Source organism: Tachysurus vachellii, chromosome 19 (assembly GCF_030014155.1).
Source record: "Tachysurus vachellii isolate PV-2020 chromosome 19, HZAU_Pvac_v1, whole genome shotgun sequence".
NCBI lineage: Eukaryota > Metazoa > Chordata > Actinopteri > Siluriformes > Bagridae > Tachysurus > Tachysurus vachellii.
In genome coordinates, this window is record NC_083478.1 from 4779475 (window position 1) to 4804456 (window position 24982).

Sequence of the window (24982 nt, forward strand, 5' to 3'; positions counted from 1 at the left end):
TTATCTTTCATCTTTGGTCAGGTATACACATAATACTTCCCATAATCTTGGCAGATATGATAATCCCTCTCCACTGCTTCTCTCTTTCTACCCATCCCGAGGCATCCAGAAATTGTAAAGCTCCGATCGTCTTTGGTGCCATGAAGATTTTGGACCTTCACTGAGATGAGGCCAACCATGTGAGGATCCCGAGGAATCTAGAGATGTACCAGCTCCAGTTGGACATTGCTTCATGAAGTATTTGGACATACTAAGGGGAGATGCCAACTTCATGTGGTCTTTGAGAACAGAGTGTCAGACTGTATATTTTCACACCCAAATGAGTCTGGCTTCTCTCAAGGTTTCTTACTTTACCCTTCAAGGGAGTTTTTCCTTGCCATAGTCACCTGAGTCACCTCAGACTTGCTCATCAGGGATAAATACAAACACATTTAAATATATCTAATATAAATCTTGAATTTTTGTATTATATTAATCTTTATATTAACCTTTTGTTTTACCTTTTTTTGCTTGTTAAACGCGCTAAACAAATAAATTTTGTATTTGAACATTAACTACCATGTTTTAATTGCACTGCATGTGATATTACTGCCAGTTGCACTTGCACTTTGTTGTATTTCTGCACTTTGCAGTATTTCTTAAATGTTCAGGAAATGTATGCAATGTTTAAAAAAACGTTTGGGGGCATTGAATATATACCAGTAGTAGTATTTTATCTTGCTTAAAATGCATCAAGGCAGGTAAAGTAAGGTAAGTTCTGGATCAAGTTGCTGAATGGTCATAAATTTCCCCAAAATGGAATTTATTTGCTCAGCTGCCTAAAATATTCAAAATTATTAATCGAATCGAATGTTATTGTGCGTCGGATAAAATTTAATCGTTTTGAAGTAGCAAAACTCGTTCTTGAATTGAATAACTATTACCTACGATCGGTAACCATCAAATTAAGTGAATCCGCTAATGCGCTGAGTTTGATTGCTTTTGTCTTCACACAAACACATTAGAATAAGGGGAATAAGGTGATTTTTCCTCATTCTTGTAAAAGTATCGCTGTCTTGAACATTTCTCCCTGTTTTTCAGGTTGTCTGTGGGTTTAGATGACAGTGAAATGTTTGTGACAAATTCATAACATTCATAACATAACAAAATTCATGCGAGTGTTAAGAGTGTACCTGTGAAAAAGCCGTCATCACTCCTCACATGATGATGGGGGGGTGTGTGTGTGTGTGTGTGTGTGTGTGTGTGTGCAAGGCCCACGCCGATTGCCAGGTGAGGGGAGCAAGGATGATGGCGAGGCCAGTGGGGGGAGCAAGGACCATTGCGAGGTAGGCGAGGGGAGCCAAGGCACACGGCGAGGCAGGTGAGGGGAGCAGGGCACACGGCGGCGCAGCCAGAGAGGGCCGAGCAACGTCCACAGCCGAGCTGAAGGGCCGAGGTGATGTCCGCATCTGAGCTGAAGGGCCGAGCGAAGTCCACAGCCAAGCTGTTAGGCCGAGTGACGTCCACCGCCGAGCTGTAGTGCCGAGCAGCATCCCCCGACACACAGCGGCCAAACCCTCGCCTCGACGAACTGAGGAAAAGGGCGGGAGGGCGGGAAAGATCCCCCGCCTCGGGCCCGCAGCACCCTGCGCGGAAGAAGTGAAGAGACGTCCTCCTCGGAGAAACCGGAAACGGAGCGGCACTGCTCGATTGTTCTCATAGTCTCTCAGGGTAAGAGGTAAGTATACTACAAGGCTCTTTTCTGTTCTGACACCGAGGTTGTGGCATGAACTTCCCCTAGGGGTTCGGACAGCTGAGTCACTGACTGTCTTCAAACGACGGTTGATGACCTGGATAGGCCCCACTCAATAGCAGTGTAAAACCCATAATTACTACAGCTGTGAATCTTAAGGGTAGACAGTGAATCGATTCAAATTATGAGGTTTTTGATTTGATCCAAGAACTCACTCACTCTCACTCACTCATTTTCTACCGCTTAACCGAACTAACTCGGGTCTCTTACCCACTGTGCTCAGGTGTCAAGGCAGGATACACCCTGGACAGAGTGCCAACCCATCGCAGGGCACACACACACTCTGATTCACTCATGCAATCACACACTACGGACAATTTTCCAGAGATGCCAGTCAACCTACCATGCATGTCTTTGGACCGGGGGAGGAAACCGGAGTACCCGGAGGAAACCCCCGAGGCACGGGGAGAACATGCAAACTCCACACACACAAGGCGGAGGCGGGAATTGAACCCCCAACCCTGGAGGTGTGAGGCGAACATGCTAACCACTAAGCCACCATGCCCCCCTGATCCAAGAATGATTTTTGCTAATTCAGGACGATTCAATTTAAAACGATTCACAATGAAATTTGATTCGAAAAAGGATTTTGTATATTTTCTATCTGCATCTGAGCAAATAAATTCCATTTTTGGGAAATTTATGACCATTCAGCAACTTACAACTTTTTTTTTTATTGTAAAGATTGCATACATTTCCTGAACATTTAGGAAATACTGCAAAGTGCAGAAATACAAAAATGCAAAAAATACAAAAATGCAACTGGCAGTAATATCACACACAGTGCAATTAAAGCATGCTAGTTAATGTATCAGAGTGATGGCTGTAACATGCATTTTCAACACTATTAACTTGAATTTTGTTTCAAAAATATAAACTGATCAACACAATTTGGCTGTAAACTGCTTCTCTGAGAAGATACAATGTATCCTGCAGTATTGAAAACTCTTTCTTGAAAAGATTTGCCAGGACTGGTACAGTAGTTCTGTCTCATGTGACTTCCACCAGTCCAGTGCACTTTCAGTCAGTGCCAGAGGGGCCATAGATCTGTATATGAGTAACTTTTTTCTGCTGATTACACTAGCAGACCTTGATAGGGGACAGGTCTCCAAATCCTTGGCTTTCATTTTTTTTTGCAGGATGCATCACATCTGAAAAATAAAATTAATTTTATGGAAATGGTGGATGATAAAGTTTGTTTTGTGATGATAAAGATCTGATTTCATGTCCTTAAATACATTTAAATTAATTTACAGTATACACATCCTTTAAATTAAACACATTGCTCTTTATTAACAAATTAAAATAAATACCTTCTTCAGTTGTGTTTAGTGGTTTCTATTCAAAGGCATCCTCCAGCTTTTCCACGTGAATCTGTAACAAAATGACATAAAAATACTAGCTCCAGTCAAGTCATATAATTATAAACACAACCAGACTATAATTTCAACATGCAAAGTATTTTTTCCTCAGATAATACTAATTTAAACATTGCCTTCTCCTGGAGGGTGAGGTGTTATAGGCCGATCCTCCGGTTTTGGCACGCTTTTCATTGTCCTTCCTTGCAGCCGCACTCAGCAGCACGGTTTCTTCTGCCACAGGGAGATTTGGGGGTTAGGAATGTTTTTTGTGCTTTGATGGGGCCCCCCTTTAGCTCGAAGCCCATGCCTAATAGATGACATGCCCAGCGGGTGTATCTGTGAGAGAGACAGTCTGTTTTTCTGTGTTGGGCTCCCACACAGTGCTTAAACTGGAATGTGAAATCCTGCAATGATATGAACGAAAGTGGTTATTCAGGCATTTGAATCCTTGGCCTATGCCATCCATTGCAGTAGGGTGTGGTCAGTGTTGCGTGGCACCCAGCTAGCTAGTACCGCAATTCCTCGATGGCCCACTTTATTGCCAGAGCCTCAAATTCCAGGGTGGTATAGTTCTTCTAGGCGGGGTGAGCTTCCGTGAGATGAATAGGACCGGGTGCTACTCATCCTCAAACTGCTGAGACAGGAGACTGACCTAGTCCTGTGTTGGAGGCGTCCGTGTGGATGATGAATGGACGGTCAAAGTCCGGATTACAAGGGAATGGCCGATTGATCAGCATGTTTTTTGTGCTGGAAGTGCTGGAAAGCTTGCTCTGTGGCATCATCTACCCGGGGAAGGGGGTAGCTGTCTAACTCAGACACCTGGTTGAGCCTCCGGAAGTTGTTGCAGAGCCAGATGGTTCCATCTGGCTTGGGCACCATGATGATTGGGCTTGACCAGGGTCTAGTGGACTCCTCGATGATTCCCTACTGCAGCATTTTGGCCACTTCTTCCTCTATAGCACGACGGTGGGCCTCCGGGAACCGATACGGCTGCTGGCTAGCCACCGTCCCAGGAGAGGTTTTGATCTAGTGCTGAACGATGTGGGTGCGGCCTGGCATTGCGCAGAAGACGTCAGTGATTCAGTCCACTAATTCCATGAGGTCTTGTTAAAACAGAGGAACGGAAGGAGGTACAGACAATCATTGGTTCTTCAGTCTCCTTTCAGGTTTCCCCAATAACTCTTCTGGATCACAACTGCCTTCACTGCTGAGCATCTGGGTTTTGCCGACCAGGTTGTCCTGAAGAGGTAGCAACATCTCAAGAACCTTCCATTGCAGACTTTTAAGTGAGTCTGCCCACTACTGTTGTCAGAGCCGACAATACTCACCTCATCACTCCATTGCAGCCATACAGATGAGGCCCAGCTGGACTTTGCAGGGACCTGTAAGAGGTGGACTTTGCAGGGACACAAGGAGGTCGTAATGCCAAGGCTTAATTGGCTGGCATAGATGCCAGAGAAGGTGGACAATTACAAGTCTGAGATAAAGAAGCTGGAGCTATCTGGCACAGTAATGAAGTTACCCCGGGGGAGGGCAAGACCACTGGAGAGAACTGGGACATTTCCCATTACTTTGTCAGCTATAATGGTAAAGATTGCCTAGTGTTTAACTGTTCCTTTGAGTATGACAGGCTGAACTTCAACCACTTCTACTGCCTGATCCAGTCCTAAGTTCACTGGTTTCAATAAGACTCAGAGAGAAACCCAGCAGACGATCTCACCCACAGCAAGAACGTGCAGGATTTCCTTGTTCCTAACCAATGGCTTCATGGCTAAGAGTTTCTGCTGCACCAAAAGGAGAAGTTGCCTCCTCTCTTTGTCTCTTACCTTCCTGATATGGAATATGCCATCAAACATAGAGAGAGCACTGTCTGTGGAGTAACCAGTACGGCTTCACTATTAAATTGGTGTGTGTGCATGACTAATTGTGAGTACTAGTTTGTGTACTAGACATTTCCTGACAGTTATAGTAGCTGTTCTTTAAGTCCTGATAATTTTTAGCATGCAAGTGCTGTTACTCTGAGAGATTGCTCTAATGCTAAGCTAGTGTGTTTCGTGCGTTCATGCTCTTTGTCAAGTTGTTAATCATGTTTATGCTGTTAGCTCTTTTTTGTGTGTGTTTATTACTCTCAGTAAGCTGTGAGTTGATCCTTATGAGTTGTATTTGAATAGTGTATTTAGTGACTGAGCCGTATTATTGATGTATGCCTTAGTTAACCTGCTGGTTATGCTTATGTGACATGCAGCACCATATTTAAGTGTGTACTGTTTGTTAACGCCTTATTTGTCATCAATAGTTATCAATTGTCATCAATAGTTATCATTGTGTGTGTTAATGTGCCTATGATACATCCTACTAATGGTTATGTTCATTCCTACTCTCTTCTGATATAAAACCATGCTGTAGCATTACACCTTATCACATCACATTATATTACTCCATACCTCATTACTATACCCATCTGCATCTACATGCCCTCCTACACGAACTGTGTACCTTCAAACTTGTAATAAAGCACCTGATTTGCAACTACGGTTCTGATCCAGTCACCTGTGTTCTGACTGACACACAGAGAGATAGGCTAGGAGTATTAGAACCTCCTTCGCATACAATCGTTAGATACAACCTCCCAAACGCCCCAACAATGTATGATAAATAGTTATTATTATTATTATTATTATTATTATTATTATTATTATTATTATTATTATATTATTATTATCATTGTTATTATTATGATTATTATCATTGTTATTGTTATTATTGTTATTGTTATTATTAATAACAATAACAATAATAATAACAGTAAAAATTATAACAATAATAATAAAAAACACATATATTTCCACACTTAGGTTTTTAAGGACTACTGAGAGGGACAATAGTTGGTTATTCCATTGCTATGTAGGTCTAACATTCTATTTGCCTATGGGGTTTTTTACACCTGGTCACTTCATGCATTTTCTGTGATCCGATAGCTATCCGATCGTAAAAAGACCAGGTGTAAATGCCCTCCGAAATGGTTTTGAGACGGATATAAATCCGATCGCACAAACCACTTCAGGAGTTGGTCTGGGACGTGTCTCAGATGGAACTGGTCAGGTGTAAATGAATGTGGTTGTTCAAGCCACATACGTCAGCGCTATACTCCTCCCAAACGGAAGTACGTCACTCGCAGGTGACTCGCGAGTCGTGCATCGCGCCATAAACAAATATGTTTTCCCATCAGTGCTGGCTCCGATCTTTCACCCTGGTGTCTCATTTGGTCTTAAAATGCACTGCTGCCGCCAGCGAAAATGCAGCAAACAGTAAATGCTGTTTTTGTAGCAACTGCATTCAAAAAAGCGTGATACAATTAAATTACCCTGGAAATGAGGTAAAATATATTTGCATATTGGGCGGGAGTAGAAAGATCAGATTGATATCCGATTCGCCAAGACGCATTTATGTGGCCTAATGTAAATGGAACAGTTTTAACAAATCAGATAGCTATCGGATCAGAGACAACACGTGAAGTGACCAGGTGTAAAAAGGCCCTATCTGTCTCTGTCACAACTCCATCATACCGCTTCATATGCAGTGTAGGCCCAGTGTTTAGAAGTAGTTCTTTAATCATCAATTGCCGAAATACAAAAATGTTTCAGTGCCAAAAAAGAACCAAAATTAGTACCGACAGTAATTGAGATAAAACAATTAACAAAAATCAAGCTTCACTTCACTTCTACTTCTTTACTTCTGTTGAAGTTTTCTCTGTCTGTTTCACGGAGGAAAGTTCTAGTTTGGCAAATTAAAGTCACCAAACTGCATGTTCTTAGAAGATGGAGAAAAACCAGAGAACCCAGAATAAACACACAGACAGAACACTGAACAAACGGTAACCAGAGCTCAGGATCAATCAAGAACTACTTCAAATGTGAGTATAGTACAATGTCAGTTTAGCCTGATGAGAATGCAGATACAAACACTGACCTGATCTGTCTGATATTAGCATGAGAGGCAGATCAGTCTGTTTGAGCTTCTTAGTGATTTGTTTCTCAAATCACTGCTGAGACGGTTTTCTCTACACTGTCGCATCACTCAAGATTCTGCCGCACAACATACTAAAACCATGACAGTTTGCAGTTTGCTCATTTAATGTCAAGTGGCTTTTATTTGTTATTTGAATACAGGTACAGTTCAAAGTGACAAAAACATTTGTGGTTACAAAAGAAAATATGATTTCGTATATTTCATAAATTTTTGACATTGTAAAAATTATATTCTGTTGAAAGCACATTTTGGTGAAAACATAATTAAATTATTACAGTTTTGAGGTGCGTTGGACAGTGGCATACTCAGTAGATTCCTCCTTACTGAAGGTGATTGCAGCATCATCTGGATTCTTCGGGAAACTCACAGAGGTGTAAGTGAGATTTTTTTCTTGTGGTGGTTCTACTGTGGAGATGATCTCTCTATTAGGGCTCTGTGATGGAGCATTCATATAAAGTTCAGTGTCTGTTGCAGACACATGTTTGGTCTGATTGACTTCCTCGTAGATGCGAGGAACAGGGGGAACCTGCAAGGTGACAAGAATGAAAATGTATAATAAAAAAAATATAACAAATACACATCTGATGCAAGCACCTGAACAATTTCATGTATACATGTCAGTAACAGAGGTCAGCTGTCAGTTACCATAGAGACACACTAATCCTTTTTTTAAGGATGCCTTGACTTTTGCCCTAATTGAATTGAATGACTTGTGCTATGTGTCTTATTTTATGGATTTATTTTTTGATTATTTTTTGTAATTAATTTGAAACAGCACACAAAATAGCTGGATATTCATCCATATTTATAATTTATACTTTACGCATATGTGAATTTACACATACTCAACTTATTGTAGGGTACAGACATTTATGGAACAAACCATAATTCTACTAATAACACACACATTTTTGTCTAAATGCTCCTGTAAAAGACCTTTGATTATATTTCTTCTTATTCAGCTTGAAAACACATAACACATTCAGAGATAAACACTGACCTGGGCACTGTCTTTGGCAGAAGGTGGTGGACCTGTTATTATACACAAAAGAAAAGACTCATTTTCTTCCAGCTTACACTAACAGTTTTTACTGATGGATATTTTAAGTTGCACATGTTATAGACAAGAAATTCTACCTTGTGTTCTCATGTGTATCAGCTTGTAGACCATCAGTGCAAATCCGCAAATCAGCAGCAGAGCCAAAATGACACACACACTGATGATGATGATGTTGGCACTGGAAGGTTCTGGATACAGAAACAGAGACAATACAGAACAGGAACAAACTAAAGTTGTACATTAACTTAATCTTTATACATAACCATAATTTTGTATGTTATAGTGAATATGCGTGTACAGAAGAGCTGATTGGGGGCACCGTGGCTTAGTGGTTAACATGTTCGCCTCACACCTCCAGGGTTGGGGGTTCGATTCCCGCCTCCGCCTTGTGTGTGTGGAGTTTGCATGTTCTCCCCGTGCCTCGGGGGTTTCCTCCGGATACTCCGGTTTCCTCCCACGGTCCAAAGACATGCATGGTAGGTTGATTGGCATCTCTGGAAAATTGTCCGTAGTGTGTGATTGAATGAGTGTGTGTGTGTGCCCTGCGATGGGTTGGCACTCCGTCCAGGGTGTATCCTGCCTTTATGCCCGATGACGCCCGAGATAGTTTGGATAAGCGGTAGAAAATGAGTGAGTGAGTGAGAAGAGCTCATTCCTGCCATCAGTTCAATGATGTCACTTTGTAGAAGAAAGACATTAGGATCTGAAGTATCCTGATACTGAAATAAGATCAACTAGGAACTTTCTGGTTCCAATAATGAACTTGTTACTAATGTGGACCCCGGCTGTAACAAACTGATCCCTTGACAGTAACCAATAGATCCACTCGCTGTGTAATAAACTGATCCCCTGACTGTAACACACTGATTCTCTAATTTTAACACAGTGATCACCAGACAGTAACAAACTAAACCCCTTATATTAAGAAAGTGATCCTCTGACACTAACAAACTGGTCCCTGAACAGTAACAAACTGATCCCCTGACTGTAACTCACTGATCCCCTGACAGTAACACACTGATCCACTGGCTGTAACAAACTGATTCCCTGAATGTAAGACACTGATCCTAACACAGTAACAAAGTAGTCCTCATATAGTAACTCACAGATTGCCTTACAGTAACATGCTGATCCCCTGACAGTAATGTCTCTCAGTAGTAAGATCTGTTATTGTATGTATATATTCAAATATATTTAAAACAACATTAGTAAAATCTTTACCTCTAACTTGCAGGTGAATCTCTCTGAAGAAGGAATAATACTTGATTGAGTTCTTTCTGTTGAAGATTCCATATAAATAAACTCCATCATCGGCTTCTGTCACATTACTGATGTTCATACCGAGAACTTTAGCACTTTTGTCATCAAAAATAGAGAACCTGTTGTTCTGGGATTTTTCAAAAGTATCTAGAATGTCATATAAAACACTGCCATTTTCAAGTTTCATGATATACTTGAAGTCTCGGTTGTAAATCACAGGATAGTTAGAGATGATGCTGATATTCTGTCCAGGAAAAACATTCACTGTTTTTGGTTGATCACAACAAGAATCTGTTAATTATACAAACAAGAAAACAAAGCTCAAAGCTGTGCAATGTCTTCATGATAATTTAGCTTTATGTTGGAAGTGCAAAATGTCTCAGTTGTATTAATAGCATGAGGATAAATATTTACTCACCATTAAGAACAGTCAGTTTCATATTAATGGGCGTCTGATCCTCTACTCCTATCCTGTACACTCCAGTATCCTGTGGCTTCAGCCTCCTGATTAACACTCTCAAAAATCTATTACTGTTTTTATACAGCTTGAATCTTCCCTCTTGAACAGAATTTTCTGTGGTGTCAGTACGTATTATATCTGTGCATGATATGCTTCCCAGCTTACAAATATATTTACTAAATCCTGAACCCCATTTTAGATCAGATATTATAACGATGCTTCCTCCTGTGTAGCCAGTCACAACACAGCCCACTGGACCTGTCAGTCAAACAGATATACTAATGTTTTTAATACTATCGAATAACCTTAATATTAAAAACAATGACTTTATATTGGTTTAAAAAAACAATCAGCTGACCTGATATTAGAGAGAGGGTGAAGATGAGGAGGATCTTCATCATGGAATAAAGCTTCACTTCACTTCTACTCTTCTTTTGCTCTTTCCAGCACAAGGGGAAATGTTTTAGTGAACTTCTTTTAGTTGTTATTGCTTAAATGGCTGAATAATTTCCTTTTTAGAAAGGATATTGTGTCAGTGTCTCAACCCCCTTTGCAGAACACTGCTTATTTGGTCTTTATTACTGAATGTGATTTGTGTTAGAGGTTTTTTTTTCCAATTAATGCATTTAAAGTGGCAAGTAAACAAGTCTTATCTTGATCAGTAACTTTCCAACTTTTATTATTGTCACCTATACATTACACAGTAAAATTCTTTCTTCACATATCCCAAGTTTGAAGGTTGGGGCCAGAGCACAAGGTCAGCCATGATACAGCACCCCTGGAGCAGAAGCCTTGAACCCAAATCATCTGATCAGTAAAACAGAACATTAACCACTTGAGCTACCACTGCCCAATTTTCCCATATCACCAGTTATTAGAAAGCCGGGGTCAGAGCACAGGGTCAGTCATCGTGTGGCACCCCTGTAGAATGTAATGTTGAGAGCCTTGTTCAGGGGCCCAGCAATGGTAGCTTGGCAGTTCAGATGAGTGAACCCTGACCTTCTGATCAGTGACCAGCTCCTTAACCCCTGAGCCAGCCCTTCCTCACTACAAGTTGTATTTGAGCCTGTGCTCAGGAAACCCAGAATCCACAGTTCATTAGTTTTTAATAGCTATTAGCTCATTTATACCAGTTACCGCTATATCGTACCATCTGATCAAAAGAATTTTGTTGTGTTAATTCTATTCTGGGACACAGCAGCGGATCATGTATCAAGATCAAAATCTGTACAACTATACTGTAATCTAAGTGATCTTCCATAAAAAGTATTATTGAAGTTACAGAACAGAAAAAATAAACAAGATTTATGGTGTTCAGTTGACATCTGTAAGCCTTAGGCATCCATAGATAGTTGTGTAATGAAGATGTCAAGTGGACCATCTACAGCATATGGCTTTACAGCTTAGGTTTAATTTTTATTTCTGTTCAATTTTTCATTCTTTTCATCACTTTTCTTTTCTCACTTCATGAAATTATTTGTCTTTACCAGCATCACTCACTCCAGTAGAGTTATTATTATTATCAGTATTATTCACTACATAAGTTGACAGTGTAGTTTGTGTAATATAATTAATAGGTGTACTAGTTAGAAACGGTGCGTATGCATGAAATACTCCTTCCAAGTCCCTCTTAGAGCTCCTTCTAATGACAATTTATTTATTTATTTATTCTTTGTGAAACACAATGATTATGCATCTACTTTTATCCTCAAACTATAAAGTCTGCATGAAATCCTGTCTAATGTTTTAAAGACTAAGTTATATAACATCACTGTGATTACGCATTACAAGCAAGACATTGATTACTGAAGTAAGCAATAATTCACAGTTATTTTATTATTTGAATTTGCAGTCAAATTTCACTTCATATGCAAATACACTTATAATACTGACATGTACACAATAAAAACTTTCACTCAGGTGTTATGATACAATCTTCACCAACTCACAATGGTCAGTTAAACCATTTCACCACGTCACCAACATTTCATTCACATATAGATGATATTTACAGCATTTGTTTTCACATTAAATAACTTTTTAAAGGTTACACAGTTAACATAATAACACAGAAAAAGAAAAAGCAATGTGTTAAGTATAAAATAAAACACAGTAAAGTGTGCTGTTATTGGTAAATAGTCAGTTATTAGGCGTAAATATTAACACCCTGAGGTGAGTATTTTCCGATAGCAACATGCTGAAACTAATACAAAAGAAATTTATGCAACAATTATGTTTTAATTAATAACCTTACATCATAATGAAAAGAATAAAAAATGATAGCATTAAGAATGAAGGGTCTGGTAAACTGAGTTCATTTGAGTTCTAGCATTCAGACATTGGTAATGTGAATGTGATTGGTCGGCGGTGTTACTCAGAGACATGTAGCTTGAATCTGATTGGTTGGTCAGTGGGTCCAGTGTTTGGTACGTTGAATCAGACTGGTTTGTAGATGAACCCAGATTCTGCTCATTCGATCTTATTTTTATTTTCAAGTTTTCATATGTGGGTAAATTAGGCAGGTTGTTCTCATGAACAGAAGGAGCCTAAAATGAGGAATAAATTACTGTTACTGTTTATTTTAGTAGGATGGTGTAATATCCACCAATCCCAGAAACACAGTATTAACACTTGTAGAGTTTTCAGCATATTCTCTATTTTATGGCTTTGCACAGTCCTGTTTTTCATCCACAAGTAGAGCCAATTATTAAAGGAAGCTTGGCAACCCAGCCTCACACAACAATTTACCTGAAAATTCTTTGTAGAAACTTATATATGATGAATATCAACATTTTCTCACAAGCACACAGGTGTACATAAAAGTGTGATATGATCGGGTTTATAGCATAGAGACTTAGTGACACTGCAGCCCAACAACCTAAATAAAAAGTGATCCACATGTAGGTCTAACAATTAGACATAAATACTCACATGTTCATTGTCTTGGGATGAAGGTCTTGAACCTGTAATTTTACAAATGGTTCAATTTCTTCCAGGTGACTGCAACAATGAAGCTGTACACACAATAAAGAGTTTGTGTGTGTGTGTGTGTGTGTGTGTGTGTACCTTGTGTCCCCTTGTGTCTCAGCTTGTAGATCAGCAACAGTGTAAATCCTCCAATCAACAGCACACACACACTGATGATGATGATGATGATGATGATGATGATGATTGTGGTGTTAACAGAGAATTCTGGAGAAAGAAACAGAGACAATACAGAACCTAAAACATCAACTTCATACATGAGCACAAACATGAATTTTGTAGTGTGTATGTGTGCACAGTAGTGTTCCTGGTCACTTCCTGGTCTTTTTGAGCATAAAGACATTAAAGCTTGCATTATCATGACTGTAATGCACTGATCCTCTGAATGTAAACAATGAACATTAACACAGAATGAAATTGTAAGTGTTACAGAATGTATATTGAGTTCATCCTTACTGAAATTCATTGTCATAGTTGAAATCAGTGCTTTATATGTTGTATTTAACACAAAAGAAACAATTGCAAGGTCTTAAAACTTTATACATGAATTTAATACTGTCCACTCACATTTAGTGTAAATTTTCATATATATTTAAAACAACAATATTAGAAGTTTCACCTTTAACATGCAGATGAATCTCTCTGAAGAAGGAATAATACTGGATTGAGTTCTTTCTGTTGAAGATTCCATATAAATAAACTCCATCATCGGCTTCTGTCACATTACTGATGTTCATACCGAGAACTTTAGCAATGCTGTCATCAAAAATAGAGAATCTGTTGTTCTGGGATTTTTCAAGAGTATCTAGAATGGCATAAAAAACACTGCCATTTTCAAGTTTCATGATATACTTGAAGTCTCGGTTGTAAATCACAGGATAGTTAGAGATGATGCTGATATTCTGTCCAGGAAAAACATTCACTGTTTTTGGTCGATCACAACAAGAATCTGTTAATTATACAAACAAGAAAACAAAGCTCAATGCTGTGCAATGTCTTCATGATAATTTAGCTTCATGTTGGAAGGGCAAAATGTCTCAGTTGTATTAATACCATGAGGATAAATATTTACTCACCATTAAGAACAGTCAGTTCCAAATCAGTGGGCGTCTGATCCTCTACTCCTATTCTGTACACTCCAGTATCCTGTGGCTTCAGCCTCCTGATTAACACTCTCAAAAATCTATTACTGTTTTTATACAGCTTGAATCTTCCCTCTTGAACAGAATTTTCTGTGGTGTCAGTACGTATTATATCTGTGCATGATATGCTTCCTTTCTTACAAATATATGTACTAAATCCTGAACCCCATTTTAGATCAGATATTATAACGATGCTTCCTCCTGTGTAGCCAGTCATAACACAGCCCACTGGACCTGTCAGTCAAACAGATATACTAATGTTTTTAATACTATCGAATAACCTTAATATAAAAAACAATGACTTTATATTGGTTTAAAAAAAACAGCTGACCTGATATTAGAGAGAGGGTGAAGATGAGGAGGATCTTCATCATCGAATAAAGCTTCACTTCACTTCTACTCTTCTTTTGCTCTTTCCAGCACAAGGGTAAATGTTTTAGTGAACATCTTTTAGTTGTTATTGCTTAATGGCTTATGGCTGCATAATTTTCTTTTTAGAAAGGATATTGTGTCAGTGTTTTAAATATGCACTGTCTCAACCCCCTTTTCTAGAACACTGCTTATTCGGTCTTTATTACTGAATAAAGTGTGTTAGAGGTTTTTTTTTTCCATATAATGCATTTAAAGTGGCAAGTAAACAAGTCTTATCTTGAACAGTAACTTTCCAACTTTTATTATTGTCACCTATACATTACACAGTAAAATTCTTTCTTCACATATCCCAAGTTTGAAGGTTGGGGTCAGAGCACAAGGTCAGCCATGATACAGCGTCCCTGGAGCAGAAGCCTTGAACCCAAATCATCTGATCAGCAAAACAGAACATTAACCACTTGAGCTACCACTGCCCAATTTTCCCATATCACCAGTTATTAGAAAGCCGGGGTCAGAGCACAGGGTCAATCATCGTGTGGCACCCCTGTAGAATGTAATGTTGAGAGCCTTGTTCAGGGGCCCAGCAATGGTAGCTTGGCAGTTCAGATGAGTGAACCCTGACCTTCTGATCAGTGACCAGCTCCTTAACCCCTGAGCCAGCCCTTCCTCACTACAAGTTGTATTTAAGCCTGTGCTCAGGAAACCCAGAATCCACAGTTCATTAGTTTTTAATAGCTATTAGCTCATTTATACCAGTTACCGCTATATCGTACCATCTGATCAAAAGCATTTTGTTGTGTTAATTCTATTCTGGGACACAGCAGCGGATCATGTATCAAGATCAAAATCTGTACAACTATATTGTAATCTAAGTGATCTTCCATAAAAAGTATTATTGAAGTTACAGAACAGAAAAAATAAACAAGATTTATGGTGTTCAGTTGACATCTGTAAGCCTTAGGCATCCATAGATAGTTGTGTAATGAAGATGTCAAGTGGACCATCTACAGCATATGGCTTTACAGCTTAGGTTTAATTTTTAGTTCTGTTCACTTTTTCATTCTGTTTATCACTTTTCTTTTCTCACTTATTGAAATGATTTGTCTTTACCAGCATCACTCACTCCAGTAGAGTTATTATTATTATTACCAGTATTATTCACTACATAAGTTGACAGTGTAGTTTGTGTAATATAATTAATAGGTGTACTAGTTAGAAACGGTGCTTATGCATGAAATACTCCTTCCAAGTCACTCTTAGAGCTCCTTCTAATGACAATTTATTTATTTATTCAGTCATTTATTCTTTGTGAAACACAATGATTATGCATCTACTTTTATCCTCAAACTATAAAGTCTGCATGAAATCCGGTCTAATGTTTTAATGACTAAGTTATATAACATCACTGTGCTGTGATTAAGCATTACAAGCAAGACATTGATTACTGAAGTAAGCAATAATTCACAGTCATTTTATTATTTGAATTTGCAGTCAAATTTCACTTCATATGCAAATACACTTATAATACTGACATGTACACAATAAAAACTTTCACTCAGGTGTTATGATACAATCTTCACCAACCCATAATGGTCAGTTAAACCATTTCACCACGTCACCAACATTTTATTCGCATATAGATCATATGTACAGCATTTGTTTTCACATTAAATAACATTTTAAAGGTTACACAGTTAACATTAAAACCCAGAAAAAGAAAAAGCAACGTGGTAAGTATAAAATAAAACACAGAAAAGTGTGCTGTTATTGGTAAATAATCAGTTATTAGGCGTAAATATTAACACCCTGAGGTGAGTATTTTCCTATAGCAACATGCTGAAACTAATACAATAGAAATTTATGCAACAATTATGTTTTAATTAATAACTTTACATCATAATGAAAAGAATAAAAAATGATAGCATTAAGAATGAAGTGTCTGGTAAACTGAGTTCATCTGAGTTCTAGCATTCAGACAATGGTAATGTGAATATGATTGGTCGGCGGTGTTACTCAGAGACATGTAGCTTGAATCTGATTGGTTGGTCAGTGGGTCCAGTGTTTGGTACGTTGAATCGGACTGGTTTGTTGATGAATCCAGATTCTGATAATTCGATCTTATTTTTATTTTCAAGTTTTCATATGTGGGTAAATTAGGCAGGTTGTTCTCATGAACAGAAGGAGCCTAAAATAAGGAATAAATTACTGTTACTGTTTATTGTAGTAGGATGATGTAATATCTAGGGATGAGCGAGTACAGCATTATCTGTATCCGTATCTGATAACCATATGAATATCTGTATCTGTACTCGGAGTGGGTGGGGCCTATCTTGAAATGGGCAGGGCTTTAACCGGTATGTTATTTTAAGCATGCAATTGATATGGGTTGATCAGAAATTGTTATATTTATTGCTGATTAGAAAAATATTTACAGGACAGCATCAGGATTGGGCTTCAGATCAATGGTTTTGATCACGTTAGCAAACAAACTATATTACAGAACAAGTTTTGCAACAATGAAAACAAAACAATGCAGTGCAATTATGAAGTAAAATGTAATGAACAACATAACTTTCTTTTTTAACTTTTAATTTTTTCATGATCAGTGTGATTTTTTTATTTTTTTATTTCCACACCAGGTGTGTGTGTGTGTGTGTGTGTGTGTGTGTGTGTAGCTTAATAATTAATTTGTAATATTTATAACACTAGCTTACCACCTTTATGTTTTTATGAAATACAGCAAAAACGTGTCAGACACTCAGTGTCTGGTTACTGGTTAGAGACAGCTGAAGGTTTAAAAAAGAAAAAAAATCTCCGACAGGCAGAGACGCAATGCGAGTCGCATTCTACCAAGCAAGCACCACGTCTGAACGAACCCACGTTTACCAGAACTTTACTGGTTAGTAAGTACGTATTATTAACGTTACAACCCGAAGTAAAAAGCTGAAGAAACCCTAAACGTTAACGGAAAAGACCCACGAACCCGAGTGACTGAGGGAGAGACAGAGAGCTGTTCTGTGTGTGACTGTGAGTGAGCAGAGCGAGACACAGCAACACAATACATCTGTATGTGTGTAGGGGAGGGGCGCTGTGACTAGCCTATCACAGAACGCTGACACAATCAGCTACCTAATGATAATTTTCATTCAATCTGAGCACAGATATTGACTCGTATTACTCTTATAATACTCGTACTCGGCAGAAGTGCTTTATCCGTACCGGATACTCGTTTCAGCCGAGTATCCGGCTCATCTCTAGTACTATCCACTAATCCCAGTAACACAGTATTAACACTTGTAAAGTTTTCAGCATATTCTCTATTTTATGGCTTTGCACAGTCCTGCTTTTCATCCACAAGTAGAGCCAATTATTAGAGGAAGCTTGGCAACCCAGTCTCACACAACAATTTACCTGAAAATTCTTTGTAGGAACTTATATATGATGAATATCAACATTTTCTCACAAGCACACAGGTGTACATAAAAGTGTGATATGATCGGGTTTATAGCATAGAGACTTAGTGACACTGCAGCCCCAATGGCCTAAATAAAAAGTGATACACATGTAGGTCTAACATTCATTCATTCATTCATTCATCTTCTACCGCTTATCGGTTCTACCTCGGGTCACGGGGAGCCTGTGTGTAGGTCTAACAATTAGATATAAATACTCACATGTTCATTGTCTTGGGATGAAGGTCTTGAAACTGTAATTATACAAATGGTTCAATTTCTTCCAGGTGACTGCAGCAATGAAGCTGTACACACAACAAAGAGTTTGTGTGTGTGTGTGTGTGTGTGTGTGTGTGTGTGTGTGTGTGTATACCTTGTGTCCCCTTGTGTCTCAGCTTGTAGATCAGCAACAGTGTAAATCCTCCAATCAGCAGCACACACACACTGATGATGATGATTGTGGTGTTAACAGAGGATTCTGGAGAAAGAAACAGAGACAATACAGAACCAAAAACATCAACTTCATACATGAGCACAAACATGTATTTTGTAGTGTGTATGTGTGCACAGTAGTGTTCCTGGTCACTTCCTGGTCTTTTTGAGCATAAAGACATTAAAGCTTGCATTATCATGACTGTAATGCACTGATCCTCTGAATGTAAACAATGAACATTAACACAGAATGAAATTGTAAGTGTTACAGAATGTATATTGAGTAAATTATTACTGAAATTCATTGTCTTAGTTGAAATCAGTGCTTTAGATTTTGTATTTAACACAAAAGAAACAATTGCATGATCTTAAAACTTTACACATGAATTTAATACTGTCCACTCACATTTAGTGTAAATATTCATATATATTTAAAACAACAATATTAGAAGTTTCACCTATAACATGCAGATGAATCTCTCTGAAGAAGGAATAATACTTGATTGAGTTCTTTCTGTTGAAGATTCCATATAAATAAACTCCATCATCGGCTTCTGTCACATGACTGATGTTCATACTGAGAACTTTAGCAATGCTGTCATCAGAAATGGAGAACCTGTTGTTCTGGGGTACATTAAAAGTATCTAGAATGGCATTAGAAACACTGCCATTTTCAAGTTTCATGATAAACTTGTAGTCTCTGTTGTAAACCACAGGATAGTTAGAGATGATGCTGATATTCTGTCCAGGAAAAACATTCACTGTTTTTGGTCCATCACAACAAGAATCTGTTAATTATACAAACAAGAAAACAAAGCTCAAAGATGTATAATGCCTTAATGATAATTTACCTTTATGTTGGAAGGGCAAAATGTCTCAGTTGTATTAATACCATGAGGATAAATATTTACTCACCATTAAGAACAGTCAGTTTCACATCAATGGGCGTCTGATCCTCTACTCCTATTATGTACACTCCAGCATCCTGTGGCTTCAGCCTCCTGATTAACACTCTCAAAAATCTATTACTGTTTTTATACAGCTTGAATCTTCCCTCTTGAACAGAGTTCTCTGTGGTGTTAGTACGTATTATATCTGTGCATGATCTGCTTCCCAGTTTACAAATATATGTACTAAATCCTGAACCCCATCTTAGATCACATATTATAAGGACGCTTCCTCCTGTGTAGCCAGTCATAACACAGGCCACTGGACCTGTCAGTCAAACAGATATACTAATGTTTTTAATACTATCTAATAACCTTAATACAAACATAATACAAAACAATGACTTTTATATTAAATATTATAATATTATATAACATTATATTAGTTTAAAAAACAAACAGCTGACCTGATATTAGGGAGAGGGTAAAAATGAGGAGGCTTTTCATCATGGAAAGAAGCTTCAATTCACTTCTACTCTTCTTTTGCTCTTTCCAGCACACGGGGAAATGTTTAAGTGAACTTCTTTTACTGTAGCTGTTATTGCTTAAATGGATGCATAATTTCCTTTTTAAGACAGTATGTTGTGTCTCACACTGCTCATTTCCTCTTTATTACTGAATGTGATTTGTGTTTTAAATTTCTTTTTATCCATTTAATCTATTTAAAGTTGCAAGTAACTGAGGCTTTATTTTTCAAAAAACTAGCTGAGCAGAAGCTTTTAAACAGATATAATGAAAAAAAAAAATTAAACCTGATCCTGGTTAATGTTGTTTGACACCATAACAACTGGCAACCAAAAAACAGAACAAGGAATGTCATAATAACTTTGTTGACCTTTTATAAATATCAGTGTGACTCAATAACTCAGCTAAACATTGTTAGCAACACAGAACATTAACCACTTGAGCTACCACTTTAGAGGCATGAACCCTTACCTTCTGATTCAATTATTCTTAGTGAAACTTGATGATTATGCGTCTTATTTTATCCTCAAACTATAAAGTTATTTTTTACAGTTTTTTTTATTATTTGAATTTGCAGTCAAATTTCACTTCATATGCAAATACACTTATAATACTGACATGTTCACAATAAAAACTTTCACTCAGGTGTTATGATACAATCTTCACCAACTCACAATGGTCAGTTAAACCTTTTCACCATGTCACCAACATTTCATTCACATATAGATCATATGTACTGTACAGCATTTGTTTTCACATCAAATAACATTTTAAAGGTTACACAGTTAACATTAAAACCCGGAAAAATAAAAAGCAATGTGGTAAGTATAATATAAAACACAGTAAAGTGTGCTGTTATTGGTAAATAATCAGTTATTAGGCGTAACTATTAACACTCTGAGGTGAGTGTTTTCAATTAACAACATGCTCAAACTTAAAACTCAAAAAGAATAAAAAATGAAAGCATTAAGAATGAAGGGTCTGGTAAACTGAGTTCACCTGAGTTCTAGCATTCAGACATTGGTAGTGTGAATGCGATTGGTCGGCGGTGTTACTCAGAGACATGTAGCCTGAATCTGATTGGTTGGTGAGTGGGTCCAGTGTTTGGTACGTTGCATCGGACTGGTTTGTAGATGAATCCAGACTCTGATCATTCGATCTCATTTTGATGTTCAAGTTTTCATTTGGGGGTAAATTAGGCAGGTTGTTCTCATTAACAGAAGGAGCCTAGAATAAGGAATAAATTACTGTTACTGTTTATTGTAGTAGGATGGAATAATATCCACCAATCCCATAAACCTGCAAATTCTTTGTAGCAACATTTGTACAATGAATAACAACATTTTCTCACAAGCACATATGTGTACATAAAAGTATGATATGATCTAAAAATAAAAGCCTAAATAAAAAAGTGATAAAATAAAAACCTAAATAAAAAGTGAAAAAGTGATACACATGTAGGTCTAACACAATTTGACATAAATACTCACATGTTCATTGTCTTGAGATGAAGGTCTTGAAACTGTAATTATACAAATGGTTCAATTTATTCCAGGTGACTGCAGTGATAAAGCTGTACACATGATAAAATGTGTGTGTGTGTGTGTCTGTGTGTACCTTGTGGTGCCCTCTCATGTCTCAGTTTGTAGATCGCTAACAGTGTAAGTCCTCCAATCAACAGCACACACACACACTGATGATGATGATGATGATTGTGGTGTTAACAGAGGATTCTGGAGAAAGAAACAGAGACAATACAGAACCAAAAACATCAACTTCATACATGAGCACAAACATGTATTTTGTAGTGTGTATGTGTGCACAGTAGTTTTCCTGGTCACTTCCTGGTCTTTTTGAACATAAAGACATTAAAGCTTGCATTATCATGACTGTAATGCACTGATCCTCTTAAGGTAAACAATGAACATGAACACAGAATAAAAGTGTAAGTGTTACAGAATGTATATTGAGTAAACTCTTACTGAAATTCGTTGTCTTAATGGAAATCAGTGCTTTAGATTTTGTATGAAACGCGAAAGAAACAATTGCACAGTCTTAAAACTTTATACATGAATATAATACTGTCATGGAAATTACTCACATTTAGTATAAATATTCAAATATATTTAAAACAACATGAGTAAAAGTTTACCTCTAACATGCAGATGAATCTCTCTGAAGAAGGAATAATACTGGATTGAGTTCTCTCTGTTGTAGAATCCACAAAAATAAACTCCATTGTCGGCTTCTCTCACATTACTGATGTTCATACCGAGAACTTTAGCTCTGCTGTCATCAGAAATGGAGAATCTGTTGTTCTGGGGTATATTATAAGTATCTAGAACGGCATTAGAAACACTGCCATTTTCAAGTTTCATGATATACTTGTAGTATCTGTTGTAAATCACAGGATAGTTAGAGGTGATTCTGATATTCTGTCCAGAAAAAACCTTCACTGTTTTTAGTCGATCACAACAAGAATCTGTTAATTATACAAACAAGAAAACAAATCTCAAAGCTGTGCACATTTATGTTGGATAGACAATATGCTTCAATGTTAATAATGAAATGATGTTAAACATTTCCTCACCATAATTAACAGTCAGGCTCACATCAGTTTTTGGCCCATTCATTCCCCCTATTGTGTACGTTCCAGCATCCTGTGGCTTCAGCCTCCTGATTAACACTATCAAAAATCCCTTTCTGCTTTTATACAGCATGAATCTTCCCACTTGAACAGAATTCTTTGTGGTGTTACTATGTATTATATCTGTGCACGATATGCTTCCCTTAATACAAATATATCTACTAAATCCTGAACCCCATTTTAGATCAGATATTATAAGGACGCTTCCTCCTGAGTAGCCAGTCACAGCACAGCCCACTGGACCTGTCAGTCAAACGGAAATCTTACTTATGTCTTTAATTGTACATAATCATAATACAAATCACTGTCTTTACATTTGTTTAAAAAAACAACAGCTGACCTGATATTAGGGAGAGGGTGAAGATGAGGATGGTCTTCATCATGGAATGAAGCTTCACTTTACTTTTACTCTTCTTTTGCTCTTTCCAGCACACGGGGAAATGTTTTAGTTGACTCCTCAGAGCTGTTATTGCCCAAAGGTCTGCATGTCATCAGGTCTTTCTACTTTTAACAAGATATTGTGTGTTGATGTTTTAAATGTAGACTTACTCAACACTCACACAATGCTCTCTTCCTCTATACTACTGAATGTGATTTGAGTTTGTGGTTTTATACTTTACAAATCTGTTCATTAAACCCTGTCCTAAAAATACAGACTTTCTATCTGTATGTATCAATCTACTGATTATACCAAATTAATAACATTAATACAACATTTCTGCCTATTTTTAGTTCCACTAAAAATAAAAATTAGAAGATAATAAAAGTTTGTAATCAGGATTAATTACATTTTTATGGTGTTGCTCGAGTCTCTCCGGAGAGATGTTTTTGAATTTCTGAACATTTTCAAATTTAGTATCAAAAAAGTCAAAGGTTTAGTAGGTTTCAAATCAAAACATTAATTTAATCTCATTTCACATAACAGCTGGGAATCAATTAAACAAGGCCGTGTAGTAGATTCATAATTAATTATAAATGAATAGTTTAACGATTCACGAAACGATTTAACGAAAACAATTAATTAACTTTCTCAATGCATTGACAACTAATCCTGGCGAAGCATATTTATCAATATTGAAACATGGAGTTCATTCATTCATTCATCTTCTACCGCTTATCCGAACTACCTCGGGTCACGGGGAGCCTGTGCCTATCTCAGGCGTCATCGGGCATCAAGGCAGGATACACCCTGGACGGAGTGCCAACCCATCGCAGGGCACACACACACTCATTCACTCACGCAATCACACACTAGGGACAATTTTCCAGAGATGCCAATCAACCTACCATGCATGTCTTTGGACCGGGGGAGGAAACCGGAGTACCCGGAGGAAACCCCCGAGGCACGGGGAGAACATGCAAACTCCACACACACAAGGTGGAGGCGGGAATCGAACCCCGACCCTGGAGGTGTGAGGCGAACATGCTAACCACTAAGCCACCGTGCCCCCCTTGAAACATGGAGTTTTGAATTGTAAATCTTATGTTTGTTAATAGCTGATTGAAAATAATAAAAAAAAAATCTGATGAATCGCAATTATATAATGACACCAAATGTTAAAAATAAATGTAAACTTTAAATTAGTTGAATCTGCATAGTTACCTGCACCCTCACTACAGTGGCTTGGTGAATTACGTCAGTACTCTCCAATTGCTGTCTTATGCACTATGGAGGGCAATGAGGGAGAGATTCGCAGGGCACCACCCAAAATGAAATCAAAGTACAGGGAATACTTTGGGTTTCACAACAAAATGGAAAGATTGACAAGTCACTCATAGTTTTTAGTCATTGTAAGTAAGAGTTAAAGTATTTTGGAAATTCAACAAACCTTAGCTACCATCTCCACAGACGCCATGCTATTAAGATAGAAATACCTGCAGCTGCACCTACTGTATGGCAGATTTGAGAAGTAATAACCTATTTGGTCAAACTCTTCCTGAAACTCCATTCATGCTAAAAGGAATTATTACGTTGGTCTAAATGAGTCTTCCCCGTCAGGATATATCTATAAGCATGAGCCTAATCAGACTGGTCATGGAGGTGGTGTTGCCACAATCTTTAACGATTTATTTACTGTTACTCAGAGAACACGGTCTAGATTTAATTCCTTTGAAGCTCTTGTTCTTTATGTTTCACTCTCCCACATGCACACAAAAAAATCCCTGATGTCCCTTGCTCTAGCAACTGTGTATAGACCCCCCGGGCCCTACACTGATTTTCTTAGAGAATTTGCAGGTTTTCTTTCAGACCTATTGGTTAATTTTGATAAAGAGTTAATTGTAGGAGATTTTAACATTCATGATGACAATACATACTTTAGGACTCACATTTATGGACCTCCTAAAACATCACTAGACCAACACATTGTCTTAATCATACGCTAGATTTAATAATATGACACAGAATAGATGTCACTGATATAGATATCATACCTCAAAGTGATGACATCACAGACCATTACCTCATAATGTACACACTACCTATAGAACAGACTAACCGTGTCTCACCACATTATCAACTCGGTAGAACTATTATTCCGACCACTAAAGACAGATTCACAAATAACCTGATTGATCT

General features: G+C 37.8%; 4 protein-coding genes across 5 annotated transcripts; all 4 read right to left on the reverse strand.

Annotated features, from left to right (window-relative positions):
- Positions 1 to 7283: 7283 nt before the first annotated feature.
- Positions 7284 to 9788, reverse strand: LOC132862428 (uncharacterized). The gene is made up of 4 exons (XM_060894435.1): positions 9464 to 9788; positions 8320 to 8430; positions 8183 to 8214; positions 7284 to 7708 (listed from the first exon to the last, which is right to left on the reverse strand). Exons 1-4 carry the CDS (start codon positions 9687 to 9689, stop codon positions 7454 to 7456), a joined length of 624 nt encoding a protein of 207 aa, XP_060750418.1. The 5' UTR covers positions 9690 to 9788; the 3' UTR covers positions 7284 to 7453.
- Positions 9789 to 12247: 2459 nt separating this feature from the next.
- Positions 12248 to 14463, reverse strand: LOC132862482 (uncharacterized). Its single transcript, XM_060894523.1, has 5 exons — positions 14421 to 14463; positions 14024 to 14323; positions 13567 to 13896; positions 12779 to 12840; positions 12248 to 12508 (listed from the first exon to the last, which is right to left on the reverse strand). Exons 1-5 carry the CDS (start codon positions 14461 to 14463, stop codon positions 12248 to 12250), a joined length of 996 nt encoding a protein of 331 aa, XP_060750506.1.
- Positions 14464 to 16385: 1922 nt separating this feature from the next.
- LOC132862483 (uncharacterized) lies at positions 16386 to 19814 on the reverse strand. Its single transcript, XM_060894525.1, has 6 exons — positions 19700 to 19814; positions 19261 to 19560; positions 18804 to 19133; positions 18287 to 18391; positions 18136 to 18167; positions 16386 to 16646 (listed from the first exon to the last, which is right to left on the reverse strand). The coding sequence occupies exons 1-6, from the start codon at positions 19740 to 19742 to the stop codon at positions 16386 to 16388; spliced, it is 1071 nt and encodes a 356-aa protein (XP_060750508.1). The 5' UTR covers positions 19743 to 19814.
- Positions 19815 to 20282: 468 nt separating this feature from the next.
- Positions 20283 to 22896, reverse strand: LOC132862272 (uncharacterized). Of its 2 annotated transcripts, XR_009650005.1 has the most exons (6): positions 22745 to 22896; positions 22348 to 22647; positions 21910 to 22239; positions 21375 to 21490; positions 21248 to 21279; positions 20283 to 20984 (listed from the first exon to the last, which is right to left on the reverse strand). XR_009650005.1 is itself a non-coding variant. In XM_060894217.1 (3 exons), the coding sequence occupies exons 1-3, from the start codon at positions 22785 to 22787 to the stop codon at positions 21884 to 21886; spliced, it is 699 nt and encodes a 232-aa protein (XP_060750200.1). In that variant the 5' UTR covers positions 22788 to 22896; the 3' UTR covers positions 21851 to 21883. The 2 variants fall into 2 exon arrangements, 1 of the variants encoding a protein (XP_060750200.1); XM_060894217.1 differs by lacking the exons at positions 20283 to 20984; positions 21248 to 21279; positions 21375 to 21490 and having other exon boundaries at positions 21851 to 22239.
- Positions 22897 to 24982: the final 2086 nt, after the last annotated feature.

Excerpts from the sequence above, each read along its gene's own strand:
- LOC132862482 (XM_060894523.1), bottom strand. The coding sequence starts at position 14,463 with ATGATGAAGATCCTCCTCATCTTCACCCTCTCTCTAATATCAG. Across the intron at positions 13,897-14,023 it reads GGAACTGACTGTTCTTAATG|ATTCTTGTTGTGATCGACCA; the intron begins GTGAGTAAATAT and ends TATAATTAACAG. Across the intron at positions 12,509-12,778 it reads CGATCATATCACACTTTTAT|GCTCCTTCTGTTCATGAGAA; the intron begins GTACACCTGTGT and ends TCCTCATTTTAG.
- LOC132862272 (XM_060894217.1), bottom strand. The coding sequence starts at position 22,787 with ATGATGAAGACCATCCTCATCTTCACCCTCTCCCTAATATCAG. Across the intron at positions 22,648-22,744 it reads CACCCTCTCCCTAATATCAG|GTCCAGTGGGCTGTGCTGTG; the intron begins GTCAGCTGTTGT and ends TTTGACTGACAG. Across the intron at positions 22,240-22,347 it reads GAGCCTGACTGTTAATTATG|ATTCTTGTTGTGATCGACTA; the intron begins GTGAGGAAATGT and ends TATAATTAACAG.
- LOC132862483 (XM_060894525.1), bottom strand. The coding sequence starts at position 19,742 with ATGATGAAAAGCCTCCTCATTTTTACCCTCTCCCTAATATCAG. Across the intron at positions 19,561-19,699 it reads TACCCTCTCCCTAATATCAG|GTCCAGTGGCCTGTGTTATG; the intron begins GTCAGCTGTTTG and ends TTTGACTGACAG. Across the intron at positions 19,134-19,260 it reads GAAACTGACTGTTCTTAATG|ATTCTTGTTGTGATGGACCA; the intron begins GTGAGTAAATAT and ends TATAATTAACAG.
- LOC132862428 (XM_060894435.1), bottom strand. The coding sequence starts at position 9,689 with ATGAAACTTGAAAATGGCAGTGTTTTATATGACATTCTAGATACTTTT. Across the intron at positions 8,431-9,463 it reads GATTCACCTGCAAGTTAGAG|AACCTTCCAGTGCCAACATC; the intron begins GTAAAGATTTTA and ends TTCTGTATCCAG. Across the intron at positions 7,709-8,182 it reads CTGCCAAAGACAGTGCCCAG|GTTCCCCCTGTTCCTCGCAT; the intron begins GTCAGTGTTTAT and ends GTCACCTTGCAG.